The sequence below is a fragment of the Leiobunum rupestre genome, chromosome 3, assembly GCF_980474605.1.
Source record: "Leiobunum rupestre chromosome 3, qqLeiRupe1.1.hap1, whole genome shotgun sequence".
Classification (NCBI taxonomy): Eukaryota; Metazoa; Arthropoda; class Arachnida; order Opiliones; family Sclerosomatidae; genus Leiobunum; species Leiobunum rupestre.
Genome location: NC_143386.1, coordinates 71,876,232 through 71,901,944, shown reverse-complemented (window position 1 = coordinate 71,901,944; position 25,713 = coordinate 71,876,232). Strand labels below are relative to the sequence as shown.

Genomic DNA, 25,713 nt, shown 5'->3' with positions numbered 1-25,713 from the left:
CAGAAATGTGTGAGGTGGTTACAATCGATTTTTTTGAAACTCGTGGGTTAGGTAGACCGTATGGTAGTATGAAAATTCCCAAAGGGAAATGTTGAAATGGGCTTTAGTTTTCCTATGGCAACCGAAAATGTTTTTGACAAGAGCTCCATTTAAAAAAGCATGGGATTTTCTCGGTTACCCAAATTTTGTTACAATTTAACCAAAATTGATAAATTTTACCTAAAATCCTGAATCAATTTTACCCAAAATAAGTCAAATTCATCTTTTTGGGTAAGTTTTGAAAATTTAATTTTTAAAATTTTTTTAAGTAAGTGAAACCGAGAAAATCCCATGCTTTTTTAAATGGAGATTTTTTGGTTTTGAGAGGTCAAAACATTTTCGGTTGCCATGTAAAAACTAAAGCCCATTTTAACTTTTCCATTTAGCAATTTTCATACTACCATAAGGTCTACCTAATCCCTGAGTTTTAACAAAATCGGTGATAACCACCTCGGGTAGTCTCCTTGTGAGTGTATGGAGCTATGGACTCGCGTTGCACGAACGGCTTGCCTACACTCTTCAACTCGAACTTGAGGCTGCTCAGTAAAGAAAGCGTTATATATATTCCCTTTAAGCGCCTTCAGACTTGAAACTTGACGACGTCACTGTCCTACGCGTTCTCCCAACACGTTTTATAAGGAGGGCGGGAGGCTAATGGCTTGTTTTCGCGTTATCGCCCGAAGAGCTCCCTTTTCCAATAGAAAGAAGCGGCTGCATAGAAAGTGAAAAATCAATTGGCGAAATCGATTTTTCGTCTCCAAGCAACTGCGCGAGCAAATAGACTGACCACGTCACCCCGTTTATTTGCTAAACGATTCCGAATACTTTTTAAACGAATTCCGTCAATTTCATCATTAATTAAGAAATTAAAACCCGGAAAACGAAACGTGAAAGGGAAAAGTGAAGACTGCGTGTCCAATGCGTATAATTTACCGACAGTTTGCGTTAAATGATTTTCTTACTGACCGTAACAGATAAATAATAAGTAACATATTTCTCATAAGTATTTCAATTAACATTGGCATTCACGGTTTAGTCCAGTGCAAAGCCCTCTAGTGTCTAAATATGCCTAAGGCGAAATATACTAATTCCAAGGATGATAATATACTACTCAATAGGTAAGAAAGTCAGTGTTAAAAAACGAGTTTCATAAAAACAATTGTTTATAAATAATAAAACAACGCTATTGGTCAATTGCCAAAATCTTTGGACTGAGGTTTATTTGCGGTTTCGCCTGCTCTATCGTCTGCCGCTATAAAAGTTAGTAAACAAATTAGACCGGAAAGAGACACTCATTTCAAATTTCAATTCTTTGGTTTTGCTATACAGGGTGTTACGGATAAGAGTACCGAAACTTTCTATGGGCATTCTTTGGGTCTCTATGAGTAAAAAATGTCTAATAAACATGGGTCCTAAAGTGCTTCGTTTCAGAGATATGGACTCCCAAAAAACTACCCAAAAAAACCGGACACAGCCTTAAATCTGGCAAACAATATCCTGCCTTGAACCAAATTGTTTTCATTAAACTATCAATTGTTTTTTATCCGTGAGGCGAGAAACTTTAATAACAATTGGCAAAAGTTCATTAATTTCCTTTTAGAAGTAAAATGAGTTTGAAGACAAAGCCATTTTAATTTAGTGATACGATTTTAATTATTAAATTTAAAGATACAAATGTCAGAAAAGTTCTAAAGGAATGGTTTTAAAATTGTCGCTAATATGTCACATTGGTCTAGGAACGCTTATTGCACGAACAGGCGCAAGAAAAATGGGTTAGAAGCTCAAAAGATTCAACCAGCAGTAGATTCCTAAAAGACTGGTGTCAGATCGACACAAAGTTTAAACATTGTTTTTTTAAGATTGGAATGTAACCTGGAGAGAAATATAAATAATATTTCGACTGGTTTTACCTAATAGACGAACGATTGAATCTTTGAACTTCTAACCCAATAAGCGTTCTTGGACGTGCCATATTAACCACAGAATGAATTAGACAAACTTAAAAGCATTCTTTTAGAAATCTTATGACATTTGTATCTTTTATTTTGATAATTAAAATCGTTCGTAACGACTAAATGTTTTTATTTTATTTGTTCAATAAAATTAAAATGGCTTTGTCTTCAAACGCATTCTACTTCTAAAAGGACATTAATGAACTTTTGCCACTTGTTATTAAAGTTTCTTGCATCACGGATAAAAAACAATTGATAGTTTAATGAAAACAATTTGGTTCAAGGAAGAATATTGTTTGCCAGATTTAAGGCTGTGTCCGGGTTTTTGGGGTATTTTTTGGGAGCCCATATCTCTGAAACGAAGCACTTTATGACCCATGTTTATTAGACATTTTTTACTCATAGATACCCATAGAATGCATATAGAAAGTTTCGGTACTCTTATCCGTAACACCCTGTATATTTTCGTCGGCAGCTTCGAATTGGCCGGATTGGCTAATGAAACAAAATTTCACTTTACAAATTATTCGACAGAACAATTATGTTAAACTCTGACGTCATCTTCTAAACAATCTTAAATCTATTTTCCCTACTCTAAATGTCCCATAGCAAATGATTAACTTCCTAAAATGATAGTTCTATTAATGGTACGGGTATGACGTCAATGCTTCGTAAAATCTTTGTAACTGTATGACCTCTTTACAACTATTTCGAAAGACGAATTTCAGCATCATTTACTACGCGGCGCTAGTTGCATACTTCGGCTTATAAGATATTTGGTTTCTCGGTTGAGATATCACGTTAAAACGCGATTTAATGATGTATAAACTTTTTGCTTTTTTACTGCCTGAGTATTACTAGACTAACCAAGGCTTAGGCCTGTAGGTTTTTAATATTGAAATTTAAGGTATTGTGATAAAACGATGTTTCTTATTTGAAATATGAGTATCGACAGTGCTTAGCGTATTTACGTAGTGTGCCGCAATCTAGTTTTTATAACACATTGGAACGAGATGTATGTTTCTGATGTCGTGCACTGAAATGAATGCTTAGCGTTTTTGCTTGTTGAATCTCGATATATTGTTAATAATTAAAGATATTTCAAAGTAATGCGTACTGATTTATAATACTATCGAATCATTTCTAATTCATTTACATCATAAGTTTATAACAACGTATATAAGTATGACGCTTCCTATTCTGCGCATGCCAAAGATCCGAAGGCTATTTACAACACAGACGCCATATTTGCCTTCGTTGCATTCTACACATGCAAAAGATCAACAGAGAACTACTCAGAGCACATACGCTATATTCAACTTCGTTGCCGTTTTGCTTCGGCTGGTTCTCTAGTATCTCATAGACTGTGATCTTGGATTAATAATAGTAGTTCCTACCTGGATATATCACTTGGAAAAAACCTGACAAGCAAATGACCTTTGCGACAGCAGCACCGCTTCGGCGAAGTTAACGGAGAATTTCCGAAACTCCCGTAACACGTAGCCTTCTACATGCAGAACCCGTAACAAACACTTAGCAAATGCACGCGGAACGCTAGAGTGATATATCCAGGTAGGAACTACTATTATTTATCCAAGCTGTGACCGTACCTCATGACAATCTGTGAACCGCTCTTATAAGAGAATACCCGAGGTGTTTATTTCCGATTTTGTTCAAAGTTGGGCGTAATGTAGACCTATATGAGATATGAAATTTCCCAAAAGGAGACGTTGCACTACCCATTCGATTTGCCATGGCAACCGAAAATGTTTTTGATCACTTAATCAAAAAATTCCATTGAAAAAAGCACGGGAATTTCTCGGTTTCACAGGGTCCTAGCTACGAAATTTTTTTAAAAAATTGAAAATCACGAAATGGGTAATTTTTACCACATTTAGGTAAATTTCGTCATTTTTGTTTTAATTGGAACAATATTGGAATAAATTTGTAACAATTTTTGGGTAAAATAAGGATAAAATCTTATTTTTGTTTTAAGTGATCAAAGACATTTTCGGTTGCCATGGCAAATCGAATGGGTAGTGCAACGTCTCCTTTTGGAAAATTTCAAATCTCATATACACTCTTTTACGCGCGTCTTTCCCCCCATCAAGGACCCTCCCACGATTTTCTCCACAGGCAGCTGCCATAGACGTACTGCACGTAGCTCTTCCGTGGAAAGTTCTTTCCCCCAAAACCCGTTATCTCGCGTGTAGCACGGTAATGGCGACTCCCATGAAATACGCGCGTAAAAGAATCTATAGGTCTACATTACGCCCGACTCTCATCGGGTACTCTCCTTGTTAGTAAAATACTTCCCAAATAGACAAACTTATGGAACAATATTGTAGACTTATAATTCCGCTTGAGCCAAGGACTAGCTATTTCAACGTGCGAATGGGAATTCATTAACGATATTATGGGCTAGTTAATTATTTATGCTTATTTAAATAAATATCTATTAGCGAAGTCAACGGACTTATAGCGTAAAAGATGCAAGCACCTACGAACCTTAAGTCGTTAGTGAAAACTTTAATAATAAGGCTGAACAAAGCTTAATGGCTGTATACTTCTGTTTAATATTTGTGTTACGTCGTTAGCTGCAGCTCTTCGTGGGAAATCTTTGAATGACACATAATTAAGTTTCCTTTCTATAAAATATAAAATTTCTCGGGAAATTACTTAAGGAAGGGAAATTACTTGAGGAAATTAAATTCAGTCTTATATTTCACAAAAGAAGGTTGATTAAAAAGTTATTAAGATTACGGACTTTTGTTATTGGGTCACAGAATCGAAAAATTTGGGAGAATTTCAGGCAGGTCCTCCTCTCCCGTCACGTGACACAGGCGTACTTTGTTGCTTCCCAAAACACATATTCTGTTTTCCTTTAAAAGGGTTTATCAAGAATATATTTATTTGTTCTCTGGAGAATGACAATGTTGAGACAATCCACGGGCATCACGGTTCCATTTTGCACGGCGCGAGAGGGGGCCGGAAAAAAGTAACCTCCGTGTGCTTCAATCGTGTCGAAAGACGTCAGTTTAAGGGAACGGTTTAGGTCCAATTGTTGAATTTACCGCGAAATGATTGCAAATGAAATGATCGAATTGCTTCTGATCTGTACATTTTTCGTTCACACTTTCAATTTTAGTAGAATGGATCGAACGTTAATTTGATCGAATGGAATTTAAATACTGCTTTGGTCGATATTTTCGTATGAATTTTGTAGTAGGAGATGTTGTTCAATTAGATCGAATGATCAATTGATCGAATATTCATTACGTTAGGTTAGGTTAGTTTTCGGTTTCCCAGCCTTTAATTTCCATTTCCTAGCTTTAAATTTCCATTTGACAGTATTTGTTTTTTTAAGATTAGGTGCCATTAATCTATTTTTACTCCCAGTTTCGTATTTTCCTCAGTTATCCTTACAATAGTAGTTTCTTATTAAATTCCATTCGATCATTTGACTTCGAATTTTTTCGATCATTAATCGATTCGTACTTTCGCACCAGATTTCGATCATTGATACCCAAACCACAGGGATGATTATCTAACATTTAAAATTTTTGATATTGATCTACAGAGCTAACACATATCTCTTGAGTATTTTTTCGGGTTACGTAATGTAGCTTTGCAAATTGAATATATAAATTGCGGTTTGTCAATATACGTATATTTATTATGAAAATAATTACTGATACCTATGGGTAACGTGAAACAAAAATGGAGTAATACCGGATAAGATAAGCCCTCTAGCGAGAAAAACACGCGACTAAAACCGAAATAATAACGCCTCAGCTCTACACCTAGGCACGGCTTCATGCACGCGCTCAATATACCTTACGCTGCATACGGGTTCGTGGGAAGAACACGGAAGAGATAGCTAACAGAGGATCCATATTTTCTGGATGCGCTACGTAATAGTGCCATCTATTGGTGACCAAAATTAGTATTTGGAAAATATTTTCTGGATGCGCTACGTAATAGTGCCACCTATCGGTGTTCAAAATTAGTATTAGGAATGCCTAATTATTTATTGTGAAGACCACCATAATTTTTCATTCTAGAAAATGCTCTAAGAAAATGCAATAGGTCATCCAAATGTTACTTTTATGTTGCAGACAAGACGAATAATATTTTGACAAATTTCATGTAATATTTAAACATCGTGGTGATTCTTTAATTGTTAGTGTGATTTTGTCAAGAACGTATTATATTATACTGACGGAAAAGGACTACGTTGAGACGATTTTTTGCGTGGCTACCAATCTAGCGTTAAAAGGAACCACCTATGGACTGCATTGCAAAGGATGATAAGATTAGCGAATAAGTAGATTAGTCCATTATGAAAAGGGATAAAAAAGCTAAACCCTCGAACAGCAACCACTTTTCCCATTAAAAAAATCAAGCCGGTATCTCATTGGTCATTTATCAAAAAGATAGGTTTAAACTTTTAGTTAATGAAACCTGCTAAGGCGAAAGAATAATAATTCGAAACGAACTAGTTGCAATTCTATATAAATCAAATAGCGTGACCTTATTGTTCTTATGTATCTTTAAATGTGCCACAGTCAAAACTTGGGTAATTTCAGAATTTTCTAGAGCACGTGCCAAGACTAGAGGCTTGCGCCGCCGCTAAACGCCGCCGCCGCCGATTATTTTTAACGCGCCGATCGAGCCGCCGCCGATTGTTCGAAAATCGGCGCACGCCGCCGCCACCGCCGCCGATACAAAGAACGGCGCGCCGCCGCTTCTTTTTTTTCTTTATACACTTTTTTGGTATATTAAGCTTGGTTTTCATAACTACATTTGAACACGACGTCGAACGTCAAATTTTGGTTTTCGGATTTCGGTCGACGCAGAGTAATAGCATTTTGTCTTTTCACTTACAATTGTTAGCGTCAATAGATTCCAGCATTGCTATCTTGGCTATAGAGAGAGTCACTAATATAACCAAGGCTTATCCACATTTTAATTATCTTTAAATTTAAATGTGGCTTGGTTTATCGATATGTTTTCTAAAACTGCATTATAATAATCAGTGGTGGACTGGGTCTAATATTTTTTGGTTGCTAGGAGACTAAGGGTCCCAGCTTTAACAACTATAACGCTACCATGTTTACGGAGGCCCACTTCATGAATGGTCCATGGGAACCACGCCATCGGGCAGGTTACCTCTATGGCCAATCCGAGACTGATAATAATTTTTTACTTTAAATTCAATAAATGAACCATTTTATATACTGCATTTTAGACGTCCAATACGTTTATAAAATCAAATCATAATACCTTAAATTATATTTAAATGGAAAATAACATATCAAAATAGCAATATGTATGTTCACCGTGCGATGATAACCAAAAATGATAATATTCGTAACTCGGATTTATTTCTGATTGGAAGGCGTAGCCAGAAATTCGTCAAAGGGGGTCCAAGAATGTTAATATTAAGAGGGGTGTCGAGAAGGGGGTGTCAATTTAGTATAGTCAAGATAGGCCCAGTGGGTTGACATTGAAGTTCAATGATTGAACCCTCCTTGTCTACGCCACTGCAGAGCGTTATCGTGGAGCACGAGTCTGCACGACCAAAAAAATAAAAAGGCAATATCGAGCCTTCAACCGAATTTCGACCCGGCATAACTGCGAATAATTTTGGTTGTCGTTTGACGTCAGGCCAGTGGCCTACCTCGGAAGGACCATGGACTAATTAATGTACTTCGCACATTAAAACATTAAAACAAACGTTTTACAAATTAAGCTAGTCCCTCGTGTTTTCCAGCTGCTGAGCTACCTTTGTATTTTCCCTCCCCTCACCCCTTTTCCTTCTTCCCCGATTATCATTAGTTAGTTAGTTCCTAACTCCGCCGCCAGAGCGCACATTTAACAATCGCCCGAAGCAAATATTCGGGAGCGGGGCGTCCCTTTGCGAAGTACATTAATTAGTCCATGGAAGGACTAGTACGAGTTGGTATTTGCCTTTGCCCTTCTGGTCGCGTGTTTATTAAACTGTCGCTACAAGAAATAGCTCTAAAAGTTATACAAACGCCGACGTACGCCACCGCCGCCGGTCATTTTGGCCACGCCGAAGACGCCGCCGCTGTAGGCCTAAACGCCGGCGTAAGCCGCCGCCGCCGCCGGTATATTTTGGGTCAAACGCCGCCGCCGACCCATATCAGATCGGCGCAGGCCTCTAGCCAAGACTATACTAATAAAGCTTTGCATTTTAACACATTTGATATTTTAACTTTTTATTCATTTTATTTAATTCTCATAGAAGACCAAAAAAATCCAAAGCTGAAGGTGAAAATAAGGTATCGGGAAATTGTGTACACTGTACTTGCTAATTATATAAATATAATTAACGTAATTATTTTTTGCGAAAATTATTAACAAAGTATTTTTCGTGAATATTATTAACAAAGTATTTTTCGTGAATATTATTAACAAAGTATTTTTCGTGAATATTATTAACAAAGTATTTTTCGTGAATATTATTAACAAAGTATTTTTCGTGAATATTATTAACAAAGTATTTTTCGTGAATATTATTAACAAAGTATTTTTCGTGAATATTATTAACAAAGTATTTTTCGTGAATATTATTAACAAAGTATTTTTCGTGAATATTATTAACAAAGTATTTTTCGTGAATATGATTAACAAAGTATTTTTCGTTAATATTATAAATAATTAGCACCACCTTAGGCCTAACTCATCAAGCGACTTTTATTCAGGTGGCCGGGTTACAATGCGTAGGAGGGTGGTGGCAAGCCCTCCACGCCACGCGAGCCAACAGCTACCTACACTAACTATTACCGTTTGCCTCATCAAGTTTTTATGGAAGGGGAAACCGAAGAGCTCGGGGGAAAACCCCTTAACAAAAATTTATTAAGAAAGGATTTATCGTGTATAGTATTCACAAAGAATGTTTCGTGAATATTATGAACCACGTATTTTTCGTCAAAATTATGGACCACGTATTTTTTGTCAAAATTACGAACCACTTATTTTTCGTTAAAATTATTAACCAGGTATTTTTCTTACTGCTCATAAATATTCCTGTACGTAGTTCAAAAAAACCTTTTATCGTTTAAAAAGACGAGTCGAAAGATGGCTAGAAGTAAAATAAAACCGCTCTTAGCTCTTTGCTATAGTTGTTAGAATTCTAGAGTAGAAAGATTAGTTTCCCCTGCGCCTAAATTATGGCCAAAAAAGAGGGCATTTCAATTCCCTCAAGCCAAACGTCGTGAAAGTGCATTTCTCGGTAATTCATCTTTCTGCAGAGTAAACAAAGTACCGTTGTAACGATAAAACGAGCTCATGCATTATAAGAAGAAAGGACATCAATTCGCATGGGTCTTTCATAAGCGTCTTTACAATGGCGTAGACGTAAGGTGGGGTTTCTTGTTAAGCCACCGCTCTTGGATGTAGCTATAACTTCACTAAATTGTCAATCTTTCAGAAATTTTACATAGTCTGGCTTATCTTGGACGAATTACGCTACTGTTTCTTTAGGATCTATACCAAAAGTCTGTTATATTTTTTCATAAGTATTTTGTCAACGAGCTATTCATTCAGCAAACTCTCTGGTCGCGTCTCATTTAGGTTTTGACAGCGCCTCGCTAGAGGGAGATTTTCTTCCTGTGGTGACTTCAATCTGTTATTAACTATCTGTAAAATATTTACTAAAAAGACATACTTGTGATACAGTATGATATAATAATGGTATTACTGAAATTAGCTCAGAATATACGATTATAACAAATTAGGGAGAAATTATTCGCTTTTCCGTGGCATTTAGTGTAGCGCTAGAATTTTCAAGATGACGTTAGAATTTAGCATTATTTATCTAATGAATAATTAACAAAAGTGTTATTTCCTTTTTAGCAGCGGGATAATTTATAAAGCAGATAACTATTCAGTCTAATCATACGATTTTCTGTCCTATTTCCTCGATTTTGCCAGTTCTCTCACCACTTATAAAGGAGTTTTGCAATAGTGAGTGTGGGGAACTGTTGGCTAGAGAGACATGAAGTGCCGATCATCACCTTCCTACGCAGTACAACCCGGCCACCTCAATTAATGGCATTAAAAATCGCTCGATGAATTAGGCCTAATGTGGTGCCTTGAGTTACCGATTATTTCCGAGCAGGAGTCAAAAGTGTAACCACAAACATCCCAAATACACCGAAACTTTACCAATATAATGGTAAAATTTGGAAAAGCGTAAAAAGTGTAAGCCTTTCGTTTCGTTGTAAGCGAGTAATTTTCGTTTGACCTTTGACCTCACGATGAGCTTCCAAATAATTTTCGACGACACATATTACGAGACGTGATTTGAAAGAGCAATCTAGATTGAAATGATGCATTAAGGGATTTCCAATGACATTCAACCTCTTCTCGTCGAGGTATTCGCTCCCATTTCTTACGGCCCTACCTAATGAAGCGTAGAAACAGGCTCATTAGTTTGATTTCCGGGAAGTCTTCCTTAACAGCGCCGGCGCGTAGTGTAATGCCCAATAGATAAAGCCGAGTTTAAACGGTCGACCCTACTTTGAAGGTGGCGCCCTCTCGTGTATTTCCAATAGAGTATTCAATTAATTATTGAACCAATTAACTGTATCGCGAAATGGCGCGAGTACTTAGTAATTACGATTAGACCAGGCGGACACGTTCAACACGAATCCGGCGGCGGACGAGATGTGATTTAATTTTTTGCTCCGTTGGCGCGACCGCCGACGAACGGATTTAATCCCGTCATGTCACTGGCTTTCGCTCATTATTCAAGTCGCGCCAAACCTCCGGAACCACTCATCCGGAAGTTAAAAGAGCTACTTTGTTAGAGAAAGAAAAATATGTATAATATGTGATTATAAATAATCCTCAGATCGTTACTACGCCGAAGTCTCCTAACTTCAATCCGTTTACGGGCTTTGGAAATTGCTTACATTCGCCGGCGTGGATAATTAATGAGCGGAAAGAGCTTTTTCGGGTCATTTGGGACTCCTCCTTCCGCCGGAAGCGAGCGGATATTTCGTCATTATTTCCGCCGGGACAGCCAACTCGCGTTTAGGTCTGCCCTTATCGATTTCACTAGAGCCACTGTAATTGTAGCGAACACGCCTTCAAAATGGAACGAAAAATAATTAGCAACGCATGTTGTTAATTCCAATACCTGTATATAATTCGAGGACTGAGGTCCCTCTCGCGGTAAACATCGCTGCAGACAATATTGAGTTGGAGTCGTTTCACCTTCACTGTTATTCGAGCTATTTAAAGCACGCAATCCGCAATCAATTTGTTAATCATTTACAGGCGCAATGTCTTCTTTTAAAACGTTTAACGGTGTTTTCCAATTGGAATAGTTTGATTTGCGCATTACCAAAGAAAGAGCAGATTAAGAGGAAGTACATCTTCCTATTGGTTGTCTTTCGTGAACCTACATTAAAGTGAAATAAGCTACTAATCGATATCAGTAATTTTAATCAACATTCTTCCATACGAAATGGTCAACTATCACCTCAAATAAGAATTCGTTAATTTCAAAAATTGAATCCATACTGATTAATGATTATAGATTATGTTTTTAGCTCGCGGTCGAGACAAATTCAATTTTCAACTCGCTCTGACTTACCTGTTACCTTCTTTCTAAGTTTGAATAGTCTGACTTATTATTATAAGATACCATGTAATCCCAGTACGAGACGGAATTTCTCACTTTGACACGAACCATTTAGAGTCTATCACAAGAGACGATTTAATTAAATTGTAACGTTTGAATTTGTCCAGCCGCATTAAACGTATTGATCGTATCCTGGAAACCAGTGCTGAAAAAAAAGTAAAATGTTATTGTTGCTCCAGGTGATAGTTAATACGGCACTGCTTGCACCTGTGTAACCATTGCTTCTTTATCTGTCCGCAACAAAAACCAAACTAAGAGCAATTTAAAATAAAGGTTTCTTGGAATAATAATTTGCATTCGAAATGTTATTGGTTACACATCGAATGTTCAATGACCTTATAAGCCGTTTTTAGCCTCATCCCCTCTAGTGATAAAGATTTGGTTTATTCTTAACGATTTTGAATTTCTATCAATTATAAAATGATCTTTTACCATTATGGCCACCCAACCCCGCCACATTTAAAAATTGTTGCCCCTGCGAAAAGAGATGGGAATGAGGCTAATATTATGGCCTTGGCTATCTTGTAGTGAATATATACCGGACCTAGTTTATTAATATTATATAATTTAATTAAACTCTTATTAAGTCGTCGATCGTTGACATTCGTTTCCAGCTGTTGGCAACAATCTGTTAGTAAATTAAAACGAAATAAAAATATGAACGAGTATGGTTTATACACTGAAGAAATCTGGATATTTTTAAATTAACCATCTAAGCTAATATCCAAGGCACCACCTAGGCGACGTTTAATGGCTTTATCCCCGGTCGCCGGTTTAAATTGCGTAGGAAGGTGTTGGCAAGCCCTTCATGCCACGCGAGCCAACAGCTCCGAGTCCCTACACTCACTGTTACCACTAACCTATACAAGTTTATATGGAAACGGGAAAACGAAGAACCTCTGGAAAACACATCTTACCAGTGAGCAGATAACTTGCAAACTCTACGCAAAATGAGTAGTTCCGAGTTTCACCCAGTGCTACAAGCTGGGCTCCTCTTGCTGCGAGGCGAAAGTGCAAACCACACCGCCTCATCATACATGATGATAAATATCTAGTTTCAAACAAGTATGTTTAAGATTTAAATATTGAGAATTTCAGCCAAAGATTCAAACAACTTACCGGTATCGCCCTTTTGGGGTTCAACACTATGAGATTGATATAAGTTGTTTATGTAACCAATCAACTTATACTACTTGTATATTTTTACAATTTTAACGAAATTTTTCAACACTATTGCATAGCGGACATTGGAGGCTCGATATTTATCAAATAAGTTTTACGCTCGGGCTTCCTCCGAAATCTGACGTTCAGATAAATACATCAAAAGTTCATATTTCAACCAGATAAATACGCGACAATAGACCAATTTCGCCATTAAATTTGCATTGAAATAAATTATTATTTTGTCCACCGTCCCTCGATTGAAAAATGAAAAGCTAAAAATTGGTTTTCTTTATTGGCAGTTTCGTTGTACGAGAGCCATACTGCTCCTGTCGACCGGTATGGTTCTGCTCCAGCAAAGGATGGTACTAGCCAAGCCGCAGAGGTTCTCGAGTCAGCCGCACAGCAGGAGATCCACTTCCGGAAACGTAGTGGATCACGACGTCGTCTCGGCGCCTTTCTCCCCGGCTTCTTCGAGGGACAATCTGTGGACCAGGAACGACAAGTCCAGTCAATCGCCGTCGGAATGGGTGGATCACGCGCTGGTTGACCAGTCCGACGACAGTATGGCAGCTCCTAATTTTCACACTTCTAAAGTCACTTGGAATAAAAACCGATTCCGACCCTCTCCCGTTAAAAGAAGTTAGTACTTCTATACACTTTGTTTCGAGACAAAATGTGGACGAACTATTACCTGGGTAGTTATAGTACGCGGTATATTGTCTTCGCAACCAGTTACTGCAAAAATCTCTATCTTTGATTTGGTTTATCCTAAATCGCCAGTCGAAAATCTCATCTAGCTAAAGTAGCCTACGCGAAGGAAGTATTTAGCAAAATATTGTAATATTGTATTCATTTATACTTAGAGAGAATGACTATGTTCAGTCGATCCGCGGGGAAAGAAAACTTAACTGACGTGCACTTGAATCATGTTGGAAGATGTATGCTTGGCGGAACCAATTAGTTATCGGGCTGATTTAATTGGTTTTGGGAGAAGGAGTTGGTTCGAGCTTGTGGCAGATTGGGAGCAACACCAAAAATCAGCTAGGCTAATACTAAAGGCACCACCTTAGGCCCAAGTTATCTAGTGACTTTTAATACATTTAAATCAGATGGCTGGGTAACAATACATTGGAGGGGGTGGAAAGCCCTTCATGCCACGCGAGCCAACAGCTCCCTACACTTGCTATTACCGTTAACCTCCACAAGTTTTTATAGAAAGGGAAAACCGAAAAACTCAGATAATCAGTGGGGATATAACTTGTAAACTCAACGCACAAAAATATCTTCCGAGTATTAACCCAGTGCCACCCCACATAGTCATTCTACCTAAGATTAAATAAATTAATTCTTTCCGCCATTATGAATATAATATTTACACAAACAATGAGGTTTAGTTATTTCACTGTATAGAACAGTTTGATTTAAAATTAAATCGATAAATTAATGGGTTGTTGCACTTATAACTTCATATTTAAAAGCTTTTCAAACCTTTAATTGAACCTTCTTTTTAAAAAGAGGTTAAGCGCTCTAACAGTTGTAACATGAGAGGTGAGTGATAATTCATACCTTTAATTATCCCGTCTAGTAACACGAGAGGTGCGTGATTGGTCAAACCTTTAACTGTTCCATCTAATAGCACGAGAGTTGAGTGAGAATAACGAGCATAGTGAGGGGAAATGGCGACCATGGCGGCGCCCATGTTTTGGCTCGAAACAAAATCTATAGCATATTCCGTAAACTTTACGGAGCTATATGCGGAACTGGGCACGTTTCTCATTAGAAGCCGCAGTGCCAATATCAATAAGTTCGCAGAGAGTACTAGTACCAACGTACTTCCTAAAATGCGGTTGATTTTCCCTAATTTTCTTAAAATATCTGTAGGAAGCATGTGCCAAGATTAAGTCATCGTTCAAGTTTTACTGTAAAGCTCTAGACATTGGAAACATCCTTCCTCAATTCTAAATTATCTAAGTACTTTCCAGTTGTTTAGTGCTTAGGTTTATTTCTAATATATATCTAAGGTAACCTACAATCAGATTTGGACCCGGCACGTGGGTAGATGAACAAAGTCCATCGGAACCCAGACCAAATTTTGTCTTGCAGGAAAAATCCATGGGCGGTTGAGTTTGTGTAATCAAAATTTATTCGACCTTTTTGGAGTTCAATACTGTTCCGCCAGTACCCCATCCTTTGTCGAAAATTGAGGCCGCGAGAGTGCTATGTCCATATAGATTTACTGCCTAAAAAACCTACCGTGATGCAGTGCTGTTTAAAATGGTGGCGTACACGTTTGGGCACGAAACAACGTTCTATATCTAGACTAAACGCTTGCAAAAGGCTAAAAGTGAACGCAGCAACAGGCTACATCTGTAAGGACTTAATGCTTTTGTAACTGTAATAGAATTTAATCAATTTAGATCAAAGGATGTTTTCGAAAGATTTCGTATAACCAATTTTCAAATGTTTTTTCGATCTTCATTAGTTTTTATTACAAAAGCAGCGCATCGTCTTCAGGCAATGGTGCGCTCAGTAAAACTAAACCTAGAAGAAACCATTTTCTGAAAAAGAAAGTAATCGTTGAGACCGTTGCTCAACGTGACGTAGAATTTTGCTGGGCGTTTTTTTACTAAAGTATATAAATAATTAAGATAAAATAAAGGATTTTTTAAATTTATTTATTCGTTCTTCGTAATTACGTGGCATTTTTATATGTAAAATAATAGAATTATCAATCAATCAATCGATTGATTGTTTTTAAAGACTTAATTTAATGTTCGCGCCATTCTTGACTTGTGCTGACCTCACTATACCGTCGAGCTACGAAAACCAGCCGATAATTTCGTTGAGCAACTGATGAGCAACGTGACGTCGAAACCGGAAACACGAAAAATCGGACTCAGGTCTGTTGAGCGTTACTGAATGTAATGTTACATATGCTATAACCCTGTTCAGAGGCGGAATTGGTACGTTTTAGTTAGGTGGTCATTGAACCCTAGGGGACCACTTTCAACTAACTCAAGCTGAAGGTGCTGGCGGAGCTTTCTTTGGAAATTCAACGGGATGCTCAGGAATATAATCGAAGTCAACTTTCGGTTCCCTAAACTTAATCCTTGGTTTCCCAGCTCCCTGCCCCTCTTAGTAGAAAGATCTGCCACCAAAGCAAAATTTGGTCTCAGCCCACTGCGATTTGACCCACCTGCCCGCCTGAACAGTCCTCTTCTGACTCTGTTGGCTGATTTCAATATAGGATATTAAACGCGCCCCTGCACATCTGAAGGGCAGCAAAATGTCTACAGTATTTAAAATTACTCGTAGGTTCTTCCGCTAGAAAAGGGCCCTATCACCAGGTACTTTACTCCACGAAGCCTTCTTCTAAAGAGTCGCTGAAGAAGCACAGAAGGCGATCGTTTACCAATTCCAAAGAGGGAACATCGGTTTCGCCGTCCAGCCTAGCAGCGACGCTGGGAAGCACCTCCGCCGATCGCCATCAGAAAGGATCGCCACCGAAACACGACCGACCAGAAACCCTTCCGACTCCGCAACCAGCCGCGGGTGAGAAAACCATTTTAATTCAGAGCTATGGTAAAGGATGTTCAAATACAGTTCATATACTTTTCTTAAAGGGAGTATGAATTTCCATATTTATGATGGAATTTGACATTTCCGCCACCAGATTTAAGGGTGTTTGGCACTATTTGGGTCATTCCATGACAAAACGACCTAGTTTTTTTTAATTTTAACACCCGACCCCTTTCGATTTCGCCAAAATTTTGTATACAAGGTTTTTTGGGCCTAGGAAAACGATTTTGACAGTTTCATAACGATCGGTTCAGCCGTTTACGAGATACAGCATACGCGTTTTTTCAAAAGTTCGCCTTGACCCCCTAAATGTTTTCTAGTATATCTTATGACATAATTATCGCAAAATCACATGTAATACCTCTTTTAAAGACAATGCGCACCCTAATATGAATATTTAATCAGAGTTGTCATTTGACGTAAATGTCATTAAAATCTGGGCCTTTAAATAATTTGACCTTTGACCTTGCCCAGACACCTCAGTCGTAGGTCAACGATTTTAGCATTTTTAAAATTCCCACTATCGAATACATAATAATCACTCAAAATCTCAAAGTAATATTTGTAGTTTTCGAGATATTAATTTTTGAAATTTACCCCACCACACACAAAATGAAATACCAAAACCATTTATTTTTATAGTTTACACACCAATTAATTTTTTATTTACACAAAACAGCTTAAACTTCTTTATACATGGAAAAGGCTTTGGTAATTTTATTTTTATCGTGTTCTTTGATTTGATAGCCTTTCGAATTTGGTAAACCTACAAGAATTTCAATTGCACATAGAACATTTTCACTTGACACCCAACTGCTATCGATCCTTCTGGGCCATGTGTATTTGTCCGAAATACCAGGGGGACGCAAAAAGTTTACAAAGAAGTCTCCAAACTCTTCTGATACTTCCTCAATTAATCCAACGTAAAGTTGGCCTTTGTAGACGCTGGCTACCAAATTTCCCACTTTAAAGTTTTCAGCCTCTTGATTTCGAGTATCTGACAATTCTAAAGTCGAAACCTTAACTGTGGTTAGCGAATCGTCATTAGATAACGGAGAAACCATGATTTCATTTAACGATTTCGGAACGAATTTATGAAACCCTCGAGTTCCTTTTACTGTTATGGCTTTAGAAAACCTTTCTTTTAAAAGTTCCTTTTGTCGCTCAATTTCTTCGTTTTTAACATAGATGAACTTGATATTTTCGAAGTTTGATAGGCAGAAATTAAACATATCTGTTGGAGTCAAAATCTGTCCAGTCACTGGTCGCTGAAGACTGACTCTTGCTGTTTTACGCTTCACTGTTCCGCCAATTCCGTCACAAGGTCCCTTGCCATGAGATGTGGCAAAAAAATGCCATTCAGCGTCCAAACCAAAATCTTGTTTGTGGCAACAGAGATTAGAAAAGTTGTATTTGTTTTTATACTGTCCAGCACATCCATCCGTAAAATAAATTAGCTTTCTAACATTAGGAACATGTGTTTTTATATTTGGAATTAGATAAGTTAAAAAACTGTGAACAGTATTGGTTGTATGTGTTCTGGTATCACTGATAATACAAAAATTTAAGTGGTTAAGTTCTCCGTTTTCGACTACCCTGAAGTAGATTACGAAGGGATGCACTGTCGCTTGAGAATTGTCCCAATGGAACCCTTGTGCTTCGTCTTGAATTACGAAGGAATAGTTCTCCGCAAAATCACCGAGAACAATTACGTCACCAGGTTTTAGAGTTTTTTTGAGGTTTTTAAGATAATTAGATTGCGACTTAGATGTGTAATGATGACGCGTTAGTTCAAGTAGTTTAATGGCCAAAGAGTCGAAAAAGTTTTCAACACTCTCGCTCAAGGTCATGAGCTTTGTGCTGTCAGTTGTCACCCATTGCATGAACTTTATATTTTCAAAATCTTCTAAAAGGTTCGTTAAATATTCATTTTCAAGTAGACCATTTTTCCCAGGACAGTCCTTGCACACCCTCATCATACAATTCCTGTTTTGAGTGTCACACACGGTGAGCGCCATGAAATCGATATCACATTTTAAAGGACAAGGAGACGGTAGAGCTGATATCATTAGCTTGACATTTTGGTGATAGGTGCAGACACACACTGAATGTGTACCTGACGAACCTGCTAATACACACCAAGGTGGTCGTAGATAAAAAAATGACGAAAATCCTAACGTCAAATCATGCTCTTCCTTGAATTTGTTATAGAGCTCTCTCGGGTTCAGCAGTACAAGCCTCTTTTGATGATGTTCTTTTTGACCTGTCTCGTGGTTTCTAACTGACACAAACTCCTTTTGTCCAGGTGTCATACGACTGTTATCGTCATTTTCGTAAAATTCAACGACCTTTGATTTAACGTCTTCGGTCAATATTAATCCCTTCGATTGTTTCTCTGGTAGCGAAAGAATTCCTTGACTAGATTTAAGATTCCTGCTTCGTTTGACCATGTATTCTGGTGCTCCAAATTCCTCCATTGTGCGTTGTATTCCAAATGGTGACAAGGTCAGGATCTGAAGCTTTTCGCCGTATGATGTCTTGGAGTTATTGAATTTCTCTCTCAGTTCGTTCAAAATATTCTCATATAATCGATGTTCTTCGAGCTTTCTAAAAACATCGTCCGTAACCATATTATCGTCTGTTTCATCAAGATAAATTTCCATTGACTCTTCTAATTTGCGTTTCAATGAATTGTTCACAGCGTTTAACTTAGTCCTGCTTAGAATTGTTTTTTGGCGAGATGACAAACCTTCTGTACAAAAGTTAAAAAATATATGTATTTATATATGTATACATATATAAATTCTTTCAAATTGAATATATTTCTTACTTCTTTTAACAGGAGATTCTCCCAAGTTTATTAGAGTTTCGTTAACTGCCACTAAAGCTATAGCTTTGTCGTCTTGCGTCGCATCTCCCGATGAACAAGGTTGACTAAATGAAAAAGAATCGCTTTCTTGCGATTCTTGTGCAGTGTGAACTTCTGAAACGTCCAACTGTGGAGTTCATCCTTTACTTTTTTTCCAGCAGACATAAAACACTGGATGCACAACTTATTTCCAGCGATAACTTCAATTCCTCGTAACTTTAATTTTTTGAACAAATCCAATGAAATAGTTTTTAGTCCACTCTTTCTTTCAGCGTCGTGAGTCCCAAAAGGATTCATACACTTCTTTTGACTCGTTGAATACCTTTTCATAAAAAGTTCTTCATGGTGACGACATATGTTTCTTATTTTGGACATAGGTATAGCTGTTCGGCTGCTAAGAACTAATTTGTCATCCTCGGACAGATGGTTGTTGATACCAACTGTTTTCGAAAGTGTTTGCAAATGACATTTACTACTGTCTCTCCAAAACGAACAATTTCGATCCATTTCAGGGCTTTGTTCGAGAATATACAGTTAAATAAATTCTATTTCGCTACTCAATTATCGCTGTTAATATATTTAACTACTCAATTATAACTATTATATATTAAAAAGATATTAAAACATTTTTACGTTATTAAAAACGTAATCGATATGACTAAGAGCAATATTGGGTTTTCTTGAGATATCTAGCACATTTCCATTTTAGGGTGCAGTAAGATACGCTACAATAATATTGAACGCCCGACTATACTAAGGACAAGCAATTTAGTGATGTCTTCTGTCTACAGATAACATGCAAAACTAAAAATAATATGTAAATAACTCAACTTAATTTAAGAATTAGTGTATTTGATATTCTAAACTCAAAATTACCAAAATAATAATATTTTTAATTTATTTAGTAGGTCAACTAGTTTCGTGTATAAAATAGCATTTTCATTAATTTGAGGGGTAAATTTCAAAAATTAATATCTCGAAAACTACAAATATTACTTTGAGATTTTGAGTGATTATTATGTATTCGATAGTGGGAATTTTAAAAATGCTAAAATCGTTGACCTACGACTGAGGTGTCTGGGCAAGGTCAAAGGTCAAATTATTTAAAGGCCCAGATTTTAATGACATTTACGTCAAATGACAACTCTGATTAAATATTCATATTAGGGTGCGCATTGTCTTTAAAATGAGGTATTACATGTGATTTTGCGATAATTATGTCTTAAGATATACTAGAAAACATTTAGGGGGTCAAGGCGAACTTTTGAAAAAACGCGTATGCTGTATCTCGTAAACGGCTGAACCGATCGTTATGAAACTGTCAAAATCGTTTTCCTAGGCCCAAAAAACCCTGTATACAAAATTTGGGCAAAATCGAAAGGGGTCGGGTGTTCTGTGGCAGGCGTTTTGTCATGGAATGACCCATTTATGTTAAAAACAAGCTATATCACGTTTTAGTAGACGATTTTTTGATTTAGTTCACAGTCTCTTTAAAAATATAAAATAATTTCCGGCTTTCGCTCGAAATCTTTTTTGAACGTTTCAACTTGCCGCGATATCTAAGGGTGGAATTTTCAGAAAATTTAAGTTTTGGAATATTTTGAATATTTTTAGGAACACATTTATATGTAAATAGTAACTTCTATAATATTTTGTTTAGTTTATAACAGATACCGTATAAAAAAATATATTTATCTTTTAAATTTAATAGAAATCTTAGAATTTTTTAAAATAATTAATTCACAATTGTGTCATTTCCATAGCCTGTTTTGTACAAGTAGTATAAAAAGCAATTTACCACTTCAGTGGGAATGTGGCGTCATCTACGGAAATACCAACAATGTATTTATTTATACTTGGGGATAATGACTTTGATGAGACGATTTTAAGCTCCAATCACGCTCGAAGAATAAGCTCCTTTTCCCTAAAATAAATAAAATCAGCTCTGTCTCTCATTCGACCCCTAAAACTGACGTCTTCCGAAGCTATCGAAGCACACTCCAGTGTCATTTCTGCTTTTCCCCTTCTCGTGGCCAGGGAAAATTCGACAGGTCGTGTCAACAGAGTCACTATATCCCTAAATATAAATAAATACATTCTTGCAAATACTATTTTAAGTTTGTAGAAACTGCATTACTAAGCTAATATATTATCTGATAGTAGTCAATCACTTGCGTATAGGCCGTATTACTGAAGTGATGTATTAGCTGGTGTTTAGGACGGCATGAAAATAATCCTTTAAAGTATTTGACAGGGGACTAAATGGGGATCTCGACCTTGAAAATGGTGATCTCAACCTGCTAAATTAAGGTTTATCTAGAAAATATACTAAAATCTTACAAACAAATCAAATATCAATAACGCAGTCGAGACCATGAAAATGTTGATCTCGACCTATAAAATTTAATTTGAAAATTTGTGCATCCCTGTAATATGATATAACATTTGAGTTATAATTTCAGGAGTGAAACCTTCTCCGGCAAATAACACAGCCACTACAACGGCCAGCCACAAAGAATCGTCAAAGGCGCTCACAGTGAGGAAACGCAGCGACAATAAAGCGAGCAGCCACGAAGAGCATCGGAGGTTCATCAGCGAACTGGGAGAGATCCTGAAGGACGATGACAAAGAAACCAAAAGAATTCCACCCGACGTCAAGAGGCAAGCTTCTTTCGAGGAAGCCCAAGGCGAAGGCGTTTCGGAACAGCGACAGCCAGTCGCCAAGGAGAAGGACCACGGAGGAAGGTTGACAGCGCTGAGTTCCAAGTCCGACAGAAAGGCCTTCGACGAATGGTTGAGGAACGAGTATTTTAGAAATATGGCACTCTCCATGTCAACGGCCAAACGGAAGAGGAACTCTCCTTCAAACTTCGGATCGGAAGACTTGAGAACGAAACGAACCGTGGACTTGGAGTTTGAAGGACCGGAATTCGATACCGAGGTAGTATCGAGAGCTCGATCAAACGCTCAAATTGTTACTTGGTCTATAATCTACCTCAGGGGGGAGGGTGCCAAGACTGATATTATATGTTAAGGGATGATCTCCTTTCTTGGTTCTAAAGCTATTAGAGTGAATAGAGCCACCTTTGGTCTGGATTGTGAGGACATTCAACTCCTCAAAATAGTAAAAAAGACTAACTTTTGAGGAGGAAGTTTAGTTTTCCACTCTCTAAAACATATCTGTTTTACGCAATTTGAAGCAAACGTTTTTTACTACCCGACGTTTTACCAGATAGCGCCAACAGTCTAAAACGCAAACATTTTAATTCTAATTACACAAAAATAGTATTTTATTCATAACTTCCCCTCGCTTCTCATTCCTCGTTACCCTTAATTCGTAAGAGTTGTCCTTTCGCCTATGTTTAGACGTTTCTTAGCATCGAGTCCACTATTTCAAAGGTCCTTTAGTAATAAAGACGTTCTAGGTTGCCTGTCAAATATTGAATTGCAACTTTGGAATAGTTCTGCCAAGTTAGCTTTAGGGAATTAAGTCTGCTCTTCTTAAGTCTACTCTTCTTAACCCGAAAACGTTTTATTCGCTTGTTCCGGGGATAAGAATTTCTCCGCCCCATAAACTATTTGCTTCTTCTGGAGTATTAGGGCTACTCTTTTTATTCCTTCTGAAAAGGAGATGTAAAGGAGTAAATCGGATTTTGTCGTCTGTTAGCCAGAATTTATCTGCTAAAAAGGCCACAGGCAGCCATTTTGGAAAAACGTTTTTACTCCGAATCAAACTATTCGCCACCACAGAATCGGAGTAAAATGACATCATAGCTTTACTCTTCTTACCCCACTCCGAAATCCCGGAACAAGCGAAAAGAAACCACCTATTATATACACTCTTTTTAGAAACGTTTACTGGTCGCCGCCATTATCGTACAGGCAACCGACGAACAAGCGCTCTACCGCAGAAATTCCATCCCCCCAAAACCGGTTTTTCCATCACCCTCCCCGTAGATTGTAAGGTAATGGCGGTCGATTGGGGAGGCGCGTTTAAGAGTCTATACTTTAAATAAAATCCCGTTTTTAACAAGACAACCATTGGTCTAATTGAATTCAAATTTTTTTAAATCAAGAAATTACACTTGTAACCATTGATTAATTTTATTTACAGGGAGACGACGAAGACTTCGAAATGGAGAAACCAATGAGAAATGCCGTAGACGATGACGTCAAAACAGTGCTTCCAGCCGATTTCGATCCCGAAACGGTTCAAAGGCGTCTGCAAATGCTAGAGAACGCCGTCTTAACTGAAGCAGTCGAGAAGATTGTCGAGAGAGCCAGAGAGTCGGCGATGGCGGAGGCGGCCAAAGAACGGGTCGCCCAGAGACTCGCCGAAGCCTTTTACCTGGAGAAATTACAAGAGGTAATTTCGAATAATGTTCGAATTATAAGAAACGCGGATAATGTAACTATTTCTAGGCCAGAAAAGTGATACGTAAAGCTTCAAGCACGAGTGTTTAACTGGGAATCAATGTCTTTTGGGAAGCATACCCCGATTTTATTTTAAAAAGGGACCACTAAAATTGAAATATTCCACTGACATTGTGAGTTCGGATCATTAATTAGTTAACGACATGTTCGAAAAAATATGTAATTCGCCCTAAACGCATTAAGAAAAAGCAACATAACCTGCAAAGATACATGTTTCAAAGTAATAACTGTAAAGGTAAATGGGTAGACTAATATCTTAGTGAAGTTTTATATATTGTGATTTATCTAAAACATCTTTAAGGAAATCGCCAAGAAGGAATATATCCGAAAGCCAGGATCTGCAAGTTACTGTTGATATAATACTTGTTGATATAATGGGAACTTTTCACTTGTAAACGTCGTGTTTTTTTTAAGCCTTAATATGTCAAAAAAAAGCTACCCGGTTAAAAAGAAACACTTGGTGCATACCGAACAGGTGAAAAGTTTCCATTGTTTCAACAACCACTGTATAAACAGTATTTTGCAGGTCCTATATCTCGGAAACATTACTTCTTGGCGATTTTCTTGAAGATGTTTTATTGAAGCGTCTATTAGGGAAGCAACGGTTCCCCTTTTTTGGAGTATCTCGGTTACGGTTCTTAAGTTTTTGCATTATCCATTCCGGTTACGGTCATGGTTCTTAATTTTTTTAATTTATCGGTTCCGGTTTCGATATTGACGCTACTGTAAAAGCTTTATAACATTTTCGTCAATACAAACAAAGGCTAGTGTTATTAAACCACTGACTACTCTATCTAGACAAGCTAAATTATGAAAATGTTTGGTCATGAACAAAGATTATTCTCAGTTTTCCTGCTGACTGGATCCAGAAGATGTGACAAGACATCAATGATAAAGTTCTGTTGTACTCACCACCGTAAATGTTGGGCCAGCTACTGAAATTTTACAGCTTCACTGATTATAGCAACTTTTTGAAATAATCTTATCTTGAGAGCTCTTTCGAACTAGCTATTTTAAAAAAAGAGCTTCTTATTAAATGCCCATAGCTCGAAATTGTCATAGCCTCTTTTTTCATATTGAAATTAGGCAATAGAAGATAAATTTTCTAAGCCGAATGCGGTGGCCATTCATCAGAAGAAGCCTTCGAGAATACCTTTTCGCAATGTCGTCGAGGAAGCGGACGATGAAGGCGACGACAACAGAGATGAAGACACCTGGAGACCAGCAGACAGAGAGACTGTAGACTTTGACGAAGAGGGACCAATTAAAAGAGGTATGATCTTCTATACATTTTCTTAAGCTACGTCAAATGGGTCGTTCCATAAAAACTTGTCGAGGTTAACGGTAATAGTTAGTGTAGGGAGCTGTTGGCTCGATCTCGTGGCATGCAGGGCTTGCCACCACCCTCCTACGCATTGTAACCCGGCCACCTGAATTAATGGCTTCAAAAGTCGCTTGATGACTTAGGCCTAAGGTGGTGCCTTGGGTATTAGCCTAGCTGATTATTATTACTCCATAGGACATAGTTGCCTACGGTGTTTACTGTTAGAAAAAAACTTAGCAGAAAAAAATTAAACATTTCACGCTTCTCACCATAAAATGACGCGTCAAAAATGCATGCTTCTGAACAAAATCATAAGATCTTTCAAGTTTACAAGCTTCTGATTAAAGCTGCACAGTAAATCAAATGAGCTGCCATGTCAGATGATACTTTGCTTAAAAAATTTATTTAAAAGGTTTGTTCTTATGTAACACGATTTCCAGGGAAAATACATTTGTACACCTAATATAACAATTTCATTTTAGTAAACAGGTTACTTTTAAAACTTATTTCATAATTTATTATACCATATTCAAACTAGAATGTAAGTTTTTGGGCAAAATAGAAATTACCGCATTTGGTTTTGATATTTTTTTCAAACACTCTCTCGAAGGAATGTGATTCCAGCTTAAGATTCAAATTTTATAAACGCCTTTATGTAGAATATACAGCAATT

General features: G+C 37.4%; 1 protein-coding gene across 2 annotated transcripts in view; it reads left to right on the top strand.

Annotated features, from left to right (window-relative positions):
* Positions 1 to 25,713, top strand: part of LOC149954549 (uncharacterized) — a 34,102-nt gene that overhangs the window by 4,631 nt on the left and 3,758 nt on the right. The window contains exons 2-6 of one of the 2 annotated variants that reach the window (XM_090169130.1): positions 13,134 to 13,473; positions 16,150 to 16,386; positions 21,745 to 22,223; positions 23,397 to 23,648; positions 24,803 to 24,989. In XM_090169130.1, the coding sequence (XP_090025256.1) occupies positions 13,134 to 13,473; positions 16,150 to 16,386; positions 21,745 to 22,223; positions 23,397 to 23,648; positions 24,803 to 24,989 (1,495 nt within the window). The remainder of the gene's footprint in view (positions 1 to 13,133; positions 13,474 to 16,149; positions 16,387 to 21,744; positions 22,224 to 23,396; positions 23,649 to 24,802; positions 24,990 to 25,713) is intronic. The other variant, XM_090169131.1, reaches the window with a different exon arrangement.